The sequence below is a fragment of the Sinocyclocheilus rhinocerous genome, unplaced genomic scaffold (assembly GCF_001515625.1).
Source record: "Sinocyclocheilus rhinocerous isolate Xijiao unplaced genomic scaffold, SAMN03320098_v1.1 scaffold665, whole genome shotgun sequence".
Lineage (NCBI taxonomy): Eukaryota > Metazoa > Chordata > Actinopteri > Cypriniformes > Cyprinidae > Sinocyclocheilus > Sinocyclocheilus rhinocerous.
The window spans coordinates 72,004-82,518 of record NW_015659086.1 but is presented as its reverse complement, the minus strand read 5'-3'; the positions used below and the strand labels follow the sequence as shown (position 1 = coordinate 82,518).

The 10,515-nt window shown below is 34.9% G+C and overlaps 1 protein-coding gene and 1 pseudogene across 1 annotated transcript; both read right to left on the bottom strand.

Moving 5' to 3' along the window:
* Positions 1-5,170, bottom strand: part of LOC107723295 (sushi domain-containing protein 1-like) — a 17,685-nt pseudogene extending 12,515 nt beyond the window's left edge.
* Positions 5,171-6,173: 1,003 nt separating this feature from the next.
* LOC107723305 (uncharacterized) lies at positions 6,174-7,590 on the bottom strand. The gene is made up of 2 exons (XM_016531868.1): positions 7,513-7,590; positions 6,174-6,823 (listed from the first exon to the last, which is right to left on the bottom strand). Exons 1-2 carry the CDS (start codon positions 7,538-7,540, stop codon positions 6,174-6,176), a joined length of 678 nt encoding a protein of 225 aa, XP_016387354.1. The 5' UTR covers positions 7,541-7,590.
* Positions 7,591-10,515: the final 2,925 nt, after the last annotated feature.

Genomic DNA, 10,515 nt, shown 5'->3' with positions numbered 1-10,515 from the left:
TGTGTATGTTAGACTAGTTTAAGTGTTTATGTAGTATGTTGGACTAGTTTAAGTGTTTATGTAGTTAATAAATTCTTACTTGTATCACACTTGACGTTGGTCATTGTTTGCTCATAACTGCAGATTTATGCTACAGGCTCTGTGTAGAGTTGTACAGTAAGAAAGTTATTTCCCTTAACCAGGAAATTAACGTTCTTAGAATTGACAGACAGTTGACCCTGAGAGGTCAAGTAAATATCTACAGCGGATCTAAATATTTATAATTAATTATAACTAGTTATGATTAATTATTCATATTTCCCCATGAGCTGATTCGCAACACCAAAGAGAAAGGAAAACTTGAAACTGCATCATATGACCCCTTTAAGTAATTCTGCTCATTTCGTTTCAAACCACTTTGGCAAAAAGAATCACCATAATGCTTCAACCAATCCAACTTTATGTGTTTGATCGGCTTGGCTCGGCCCCAAAATTGCTGCTTGCAGCTATATTTCCTACTGAAATCATCATAACAGGATCTGTTATGAGGCATTTTAGGGCCACATAAATAAATAAATAAATACATAAATCTATCTAAGATTATGATAATTAAGTCGAAGGAATACATGGTTAAAGTTATACAATTTTGTTTTTAGTGTGACTTGTCCTTTAATGTATTTTGACACATTCCACTTGAAGCAACTCCCATTAAACATTGTTTAGCCACAGTTGAGCAATACGTTTTGCAGAACTTGTTAACAAATTAAGCCATTCAGGATATATCACTTGCAAAACCATGTTCACACCCTTCCTGCAACATCTCTGCACCTCCTGTGTTTCAGTCAGGAAACAACAACTATGGGGAAGACATGGAGCTCGAGTGACACAGCTCTACAAATGCACTCATTTCCTGAAATGAAAACTCACCATGGCAGTACGTTCCATCATTGGGTATGAATGTGTTCATGTGATTGGATGGGCTGTAGCCTGCGAGACAGGTGCAGTAATAGCTGCCGTACGTGTTGTGACACTTGGTGTGATCGCCACAGATTTGACCCAGCTGACACTCATCTTTATCTGTATTAAAACAAATATAAAATATAAGTTTATCAATCAAAAAGGTATGCTCGGCAATTAAACAGTTCTAAGGATAATCAAACCTTGGCAGTAGGTCCTCCCGTTGCCAACAAATCCATACATGCAGTTGCACACTTTCCCCCCAGATCCATCAGTTTTATCATTACAGGTAGCGTTTTGATGGCAAGAGGCACAAACATCCACCGTGTCTGCCTTCACTGTTATATCTGAGGAGAAGTGTGAAAAACCTGGATTAACATTTCCAATTTAAAATGAAAATACATACTGACATGCATCCTTCTAACATGTTAGATTTACAATTATTTAAATGCATGTTACTTCAATAATACAGTATATAAGATTAATATTTATTTTAAAGATATTTATATGTGTAATGCATAACATTTAAGTATTCATATTACTATATACATAAAATTAAAAAATATATAAAAAATCTGGGCTTTATTAAACCAGATTTTTGTAAGCCTCTTTTTGGGATGTGCATTACTTTAACATTATAAAAAATTATATATTTTTTTCCTTAGTTTAATGTGTAATGTATAATATTTAAGCATTATATACTTTTAATTATTTAGGTTTATAAAACCTAACATTCATTGTTATATCTAAGGAAGATAGTGATAATCCCTGATTAACATTTCCATTTTGAAATGAGAATGCTGACATGCAAAATTCTAAAATGTTATATTTACATAATTTTAGATATGCATGACTGTAATATTATATATTAGATATTTATATGTGTAATGCATAACATTTAAGTATTCATATTACTATATACATAAAATTAAAAAATATATAAAAAATCTGGGCTTTATTAAACCAGATTTTTGTAAGCCTCTTTTTGGGATGTGCATTACTTTAACATTATAAAAAATTATATATTTTTTTCCTTAGTTTAATGTGTAATGTATAATATTTAAGCACTATATACTTTTAATTATTTAGGTTTATAAAACCTAACATTCATTGTTATATCTAAGGAAGATTAACATTTCCATTTTGAAATGAGAATGCTGACATGCAAAATTCTAAAATGTTATATTTACATAATTTTAGATATGCATGACTATAATATTATATATTTAAAAGTATTTTAAAGATATTGGTTAGCATAATTTGTAATTTATAATATTTATGCATTCATATTACTGTATATATAACATTAACAATTGGGATTTTTTATAAAACCTGTAAAAATAAGTTATACATTTAAAAGAAGAAATATATACAATTCTACACAATTTCTAGGAAGATTTGTGACATTTCAGACAGTAAGATTTTCAGTGAAACTCAAGGAACATCTCAAATTGTTCATTTTATTTTAATAAACCTAATTCACAGTAATAGTTCAAATATCATTTGTAATAAAAAAATTTTTTTTTAAAAATCACTCTTGGACTTCTGGGCCCCACTGGATCTACTGCAAATAAACTAACGCACAGTTCACACTATATAACATTAAAATAACAGTTTTGTCAATTAATAATTACATAATTGTATTAATTAAAGGATTAAATAATTGTATTCAAATCTCTTGTGACTGTGTATTTGAAAATATATTTGAAGATTGTGATTAATTGTTTGAAACTGACCTTTAAAGATTCTTTGAATCATCAGAAAGCATAAGGCCACTCTTACGACTGTCATCGCTGTTTTTCTCTCCTCTGTTCCGGCAAACTCAAAATATCACAGTTCTGTTCCACATTTCTCCTAATTTCCCCTTAAAGACCCTCCTCCTCCATTCTGAACTCTGTTGATAGTGCTGAATGAGTTAGTTGAGGTTAAGCACATCTCCTCTCAGCATTCTGTGTGGTTTGTAATGAACGACTGTTATCATCAGCGCTGACACATTCAGTTAAATGTCGCTCTGTATGAAAGGGAACCTGCTCATTCTTATGGCCAGAATTGATGCATCACTGGCCACATGCTGATTATGGCTATTTTTGGTTTCTGTTTATGAAAGCTGCCAAATTGCTGTGAATACACCCATCTTTAATGATGGACCATCTACGAAAAATTCATGATGCTATTGAAAAATATTATAAAAATATAATAATAAAATAAAAAATAATCATAATGAATAATAAATTAAAGTCAAATTATAAATTGTCTTACCTTTTTGGAGGTGCAAATTCTGGTCTACATGTTTCTGATGCACAAAAGAATAACCTACTTCAAACAAAACAAATGAAGTACTTTTAAAACAAAGTACTTTTTTTTTTTTTTTTTAAGTACAATTATTCTAAAGAACAATAACATTCACAAGGTCACGAAGAGTACAAACACACTTCTGAGTGTATAAAAGTGATACATTTACAGCGCCAACTCTGACGGGTGGTGAGTTAAAGATAAAAGTTTTCTGCCCTATCACCCTCCTTACACACCCCTCAAACACACACACACATATACTCACACAGCAACTCCTTCCAACAAGACACACACCCTCACTCAAATCATCCGGAAACCTCCACTGAGATGAGAAACCATTTCCTCCACCTGACTGTACTGCACATGTGACTCCGATTACAAGACAGGAGAGAAACCAGAGCAAGATCTGTGAACATATGCAAGGCTTTTATTAAAACATACAAAACAGACAGAGTTGTAGCCATATGAAGAGATGCAGCTCATCAGCACCATACAGAAAATGTGGCATTTTAGAAAAGTTCTGTTGTCAGAGATGCTTGTCTGTGTTCTAAATGGAATATTAGTGCATACTGCACAGTATACTGAATAGTTCCTCGCTCTCTCTCTCTCTTTATATATATATATATATATATATATATACCGTATACATGTATGTGTGTGTGTAAAACAGTACGCTGTATGCTAAAGGTTTAAAAAAGTAGTATGCAACATTGTTGTCACATGACACCATTACATGCAAGATAACTGGATGCCATACTTTGAATTGGTTGCCTTAGAAACTAAAAGCTTTTTTAACTCAATTATGCATAAAAATGTTGTGTGTACAAAAATCTTGGAAGTCCGATAAAAGATTTGTTACAAAACATAATAGTTTAAAATTGCAGGTGATATTACTTCGGGCTCATTTGTCACACTGGCAAGGGAAGGTCAAATTGGGTGCACTCAATGTGGGACACAATATTACCTAACTTAGTAACAAAATTACCTGTCGGTAAGATTTTTTTTTCTTTTAAAGAAATACTTTTATCCAGCAAGAACACGTTAAATTGATCAAAAGCGACAGTAAAGACATTTATAATGTTACAGAAGATTTCTATTTCATATAAATGCTGTTCTTTTGAACTTTCAATTCATCAAAGAATCATGGTTTAAATAAATATATTAATCAGCAAAACTGTTTTCAACATTGATAATAATAAGAAATGTTTCTTGAGCAGCAAATCAGCATATTAGAATGAATTCTGAAGGATCATGTGACACTGAAGACTGGAGTAATGATGCAGAAAATTCAGCTTTGCATCACAGGAATACATTACATTTTAAAATATATTAAAATAGAAAAGTTATTTTGAATTGGAATAATATTTCATATTACTGTTTTTTTCTGTATTTTTGATTAAATACTGTAAATACAGCCTTGGTGAGCAGAAGAGACTGCATTCAAAAACATTTTAAAAATCTTGTAACCCCAAACATTTGAACGGTAGTGTATCTAGCAATAAACATGTTTATAACGTACGTTAATTGCCACTATAGTGCCTCTAAAGGCAGAACGTGCTTAGAGCTCTGTTAATAACACAATGTGACATTTCGGTCAACCACCGACTGAAATAGAGCTTGCATAGCTAGAAGAATCCACGTTTAAATTTTCCTCTGGTTTCGTGCGGCTGATAGGCTAGTACCTGCACATTTCCAGCGGTGCTCTCCGACCTCTTAAAAGCTCTGCACTGAATATTTCACAAGCCCACGGTTACAGCGTAACTGCGATAAAAGACAAATACATACAAAATGTATAATTCACAAAAACACTATTGTGCCAGACGCACTGGAAAAACAGCAGCCCAGCAATGAGGAACACCAAAATTAGCCTAAACTGCCTAAATTTGCTCTGTTTTGGCAGATTCAGTTTTCAAAACCTTAAAACCAGACCCTCACAGCGCATTGTGCTCACGCAGAAATTAATTTAGGGCCTGTTCACACAAAAAAGGATAACTATAAAGATAACTGTAACAATGACTATATTATAGCGTCCACACCAATGCACAATAATGTTCTGTTTATCATAAGTTCACTGCAGTTTTGTCTGTGGCTTTAAATGCACAAGATGAACTCTGATTGGCTGTCAATGATTTTATCACATATCAGCTGGAAAAATCGTTCTGCAAGTGATTCCAATGATATCGTTCCTCTGTGTATCGTTATCGTTATAGTTGAATATTCTCATAGAATTAGAATGATTATAACTTTACAGTTATCGTCCTTGGTGTGAACAGGCATTCACTCCAACAGGAGACAAACAGGATTTTTCTTGCTCTTTTGAAATAAAAGAGTTGTCATGATAAATACAGTCAAGTTCTTCCCTACCTTTTTTTCCCTCATTAAATATTCTTTCACTTGGAAATGGAAGTCGTTTTTTTACTTTAAAATGTATGGAATAAAAAAAGGTAATTGCAACTTTTTATCTCAGAATTCTGACTGTCACAATTCTGATATGAACTCAGAACTGTGAGAAGATTACCTTTTCATTTCTTTTTATTCCGTTGCAGAAACGGCCTTCCATAACATTTAGGACAGTAGCGAAATAAGCTCAATTGTAAGGGTCAGAGAGAGAGTTAAAAATGGTCATGAAAACTTAATTATGACTGTTTTTGGTTCAAGAAACCTTGACAAACATTATAAAATGTCCTTCCTTTCCTTTTTCCCCCCATTAAAATATTCTTTCACTTGGAAATATGTCACATTATGGAAGTAAAATAGTTTAAAAATGTCAATTTATGACTTTAAAAGACGAGTAGCAAAAAAGGTTTGTTTAACTCTAAGGGTAAGAGAGAGAGTTAAAATGGTCATGTTTTTGATGCAAGAAACATTGACCAACATTATAAAATGATTTTATAGAAAAAAAATGCTTGAAAAGTGTATAATCTTGGCCCTTTTTCCGGGAAACCTCAAATGATAACACAGAGGCAGCAAGGGCGTTTGTGTTTTTTGGGCGGCTCCTGTTTCTCTTGAGGCGTCTCAATGGTCGAGCCCTGCTCTAGACTCCACCCATCACATAAAGAGTGGGAGGAGTCAGAGGAGATTGACTGGAGCCGCCCACACACAAGCTCGGCCGCGTTCCCGTCTGCAGTGGACACGTCCGTCACGGTCCTCTCCCTTAGAGACATATCATCATCATCCTCATCGATCAGCACCACATCCGTTTTAACGTCCACCTGGATGCACGGAACCGTCTGAACATCCTCTGAGCTCTCCAGGTTACTAGAGTCAATGAAACCCATGAGGGACGACTTGTCTATGTCCAGTGATGGGTCAATTAGACTGTCCTCGGTCTCGTGGTGCAGATATTGCATCTCTTTCAGATTCTGGAGATTGGAAACGCTCCATACGTTACATGTCTGTTCGTTCACAGCCGTTTCTATAACACCGTTCGCTGCGACCGGATTTGTTTTCCTTCCAGCATAGTCAGCCGTGACCTCTAAGGTCAGTTCGGGTTCAAATATGGTCTTCTGCGGGTCCCTGTATAGCGTCCCAGCCTTTTGGGAATTGTTCATCATACACTTTTGCTTCTTCACACAGGTTGTCTTGCCGCCAGAGCCTAGGACAATAAAAGAGGGCGCATACATTTTATTTAAAAAACTGCACATGCAAAAGTCTCTATGATTTTGTTAATGTTGCAATTTGGTTGCTTAAACAAAAGAGACAAAAAGAGTCTCCCTGATATTCAGATCTATAGATCTGACTTGAGACACTCCTTTAATATAAGCCTAAAAGATTGCTTTCACCCATTAGTGTCTGCCATGCAGAAATCATATTTTCCAGCACTTCTCCTAGGCAAGTCACACAATTTGAAGTTAACATTCATGTACACGATGAGTTATGATGATTAGCAAACTAATAAAATTGGAATTTATCCAGAAATTTACAATCTGACTTTCTATCTACACTACTATTCAATATCTTGGGATCAGTAATATTTTAAAAAACGGTTTTGAAAGAAGTCTCTTCTGCTTACAAAGGCTGCAATTATTTGATCAAAAATACAGTAAAGTAATATTAAATATTTTTTAGAATGAACTGTTTTCTATTTTAATATTTTTCAAATACATTTTCAGCATCATTAATCCAGTCATCAGTGTCACATGATCCTTCAGAAATCATTCTAATATGCTGATTTGCTGCTCAAGAAACTTTTGAAAAGAGTCATTGATGTAATACATTTATATAATGTAACACATAAATAAGTTTTTGTTCATTTACAGTGGGTTGAGATCATTTTATACTCACCAGAGTTAGCGTTGTCTTTGGTGACCATAGCAAGCCCTTTCTAACACACGTCTGAGAGCTGGTCTAAGAGACTGCTCACATCTGTACCGTCAAGAAAACAAAAGAAATAAGATCTCCTCTAAATCCTCTACGGTTTCAGGATTACCACAAAGGAATGAACCTTTTGCCCTTCGACTACCACACTAACACCTTAACATCATTTTACTTTTAGTATCCACAGATACAGCACCATTAATGATCCAGATGTTGCATACAAGAAGGTAATGCAAAACATCCAACCACAAATGCTTTACGAAATTGAGAGAACAGAAAGATGAAGAAACAGGAGGGGATGAGGGAATGAGAATGGGAGTTGGGCATTTTTTCTCCAGCGCTCTCCACAGGATGAATAAAGACATGAAGCCTTTAAAAGCAGCAAAAATAACTCAAAGTTCCCAAGAGACTTCAAGGCATTTTCAGAAGAAGAAAGACATTCTATCTGGCGCGGCCGTCACTCGTGAGGAACACAAAAACAGACACATCTGCATATCAAGCGCTTTGACGCAAACGATTCTGCACAAACTACAGAAAACAGCCAGCTTCTTTTTAAAAATAGTAAAGTTTTGCCAAAGCTTAATAGACAATGTTGAACTTACACTTTCAGTATTTTCTTCTTTGATCACAGCAGCTCTTGTACTCACCGCTCCAAACACACTGATTGCACATGACTGCACTTTACACATGACAGAATCAGACCTTTATAAATTAATTATGTCTATTAGGCTATATGAGTACAGTCACTACACAACAGTAGTGTGTAGACAAGCCCTTTTTTAAGTTTTATATACTGTATATACAGTCAAGAATGTACTAAATACGTATATGGTGAATTCTTGACTATATATATACAGTGGGGAAAATATTTATTTGATCCCCTGCTGATTTTGTAAGTTTGCCCACTTACAAAGAAATGAAGGGTCTGTAATTTTTATGGTAGGTTTATTTTAACGTATAGAGACAGAATACCAACCAAAAAATCCAGAAAAAACACATTATATAAAGGTTAGAAATTGATTTGCATTTCAGTGAGTGAAATAAGTATTTGATCCCCAAGCAAAACATGACTTAGTACTTGGTGCAGAAACCCTTGTTGGCAAGCACAGAGGTAAGATGTTTTTTGTAGTTGGTCACTAGGTTTGCACACATCTCGGGAGGGATTTTGATCCAGTCCTCTTTACAGATTCTCTCTAAATCCTTAAGGTTTCTTGGCTGTCATTTGGCAACTCGAAGTTTTCGCTCCCTCCACAGATTTTCTATAGGATTGCGGTCTGGAGACCGGCAAGGCCACTCCATGACCTTAATGTGCTTCTTCTTGAGCCACTCCTTTGTTGCCTTGGCGGTATGTTTTGGGTCATTGTCATGCTGGAAGACCCATCCATGACCCATCTTCAGTGTTCTGGCTGAGGGAAGGAGGTTCTCGTCCAAGATTTTACAGTACATGGCCCCGTCCATTTGCCCCTCAATGCGGTGAAGTCGTCCTGTACCCTTAGCAGAAAAACAGCCCCAAAGCATAACGTTTCCACCTCCGTGCTTGACTGTAGGAATTTTTCTAAGCACATTTTACCAATACCTAACCACATCAATCTTAATAACTACTATTAATTTTGTATTTGATCATTTATAAGTGATATATAATTGTCTATGAAGGCTGGAAGTGAAAAACTCCTTATATTCAAGTGTGCATAATTATTAGGCAGGTTTTCTTTTACAGATAAAATGAGCCAAAAAAAAGAGATTTAACTCAGACTAAATAACAAAATTATCAAATGCCCCATGAGAAGGATGCAATACGAGAATTTGCAAAGTTAAGGCATGACCATTGGACAGCGAAATGCTCATTGGGTCAGCAGGGTCAGAAAAAACAGGTGGAGAAGAAAAGAGACATGTTAACTGCAAAAGAATTAAGAATTAAGGTGAAGAATTAGGTGTAAAACCACCAGGAACCCTTGAGTCTCCAGAAGTACAAGGGTTCACAGGTTCTCAGAGACTTTGCTCGGGTAAAAAATGCTAAAAAATGACCCTCACTTAAGAATCACACGCTGAAGTGTAGTAAAATACAGGATATCTTAATTTGTGTTCCAAAGATGAACGGAGGTCTTACGGGTTTGGAACAACATGAGGGTGAGTAATTAATGACAGAATTTTCATTTTTGGGTGAACTATCCCTTGAAGTGTTGTGAAATACATGAAGATTGATTTTTTTATAGGCTTTACGGACGGATAAGTTGAGACTGACTCTTGAAGGACCAGCATCACATCCTCTTGTACCACGCTTTCAAGAATTTATCTTCCAAAATCTGGCAGTAAGTTTTGGGAGTTCATTTTTAGTCCATCTCTGCAAGACAGACTTTTTTAGGATAGGAGATGGACTAAAAATGAACTCCCCAAACTTACTGGCAGATTTTGGAAGATAAATTCTTGAAAGAATGGTACAAGAGGATGTGATGCTGGTCCTTCAAGAGTCACTCTCAACTTATCTGTCCATGAAGCCTATAAAAATCAGTCTGCATATATTTCACAACACTTCAGCATGGTATTCTTATTAAGTGAGTCATTTTTTAGTTTTTTAGTTTTTTTTTTTTAACCCAAGCAAAGTCTCTGAGAACCTGACACATTGCACTTCTGGAGATTCCTGGTAGGTTGTAGTTTTTTTCACTTCCAGCCTTCATGGACAGTTATATATCACTTATAAATGATCAAATACAAAATTAATAGTAGTTATTAAGATTGATGTGGTTTGGAATTGTTAAAATGTGCTTGGAAAAAAAATATGGTCAGAATATCGAAGACGTCTGATAATTATGCACACACTGTATCTATATATATATATATATATATATATATAATTTTATGGGTACAGTACTTTTGATTAAAGGGTTAGTTCACCCAAAAATGAAAATTGGTTTGTGTTTTACTTACCCTCGAAGCATCCTAGGTGTATATGACTTTCTTCTTTCAGACGAA

Bases quoted from the DNA above. Each gene is read 5' to 3' on its own strand.
- LOC107723305 (XM_016531868.1), bottom strand. From the start codon at position 7,540: ATGGTCACCAAAGACAACGCTAACTCTG. The intron at 6,824-7,512 runs GTGAGTATAAAA...TTATTGTCCTAG, and splicing joins CAAAGACAACGCTAACTCTG to GCTCTGGCGGCAAGACAACC.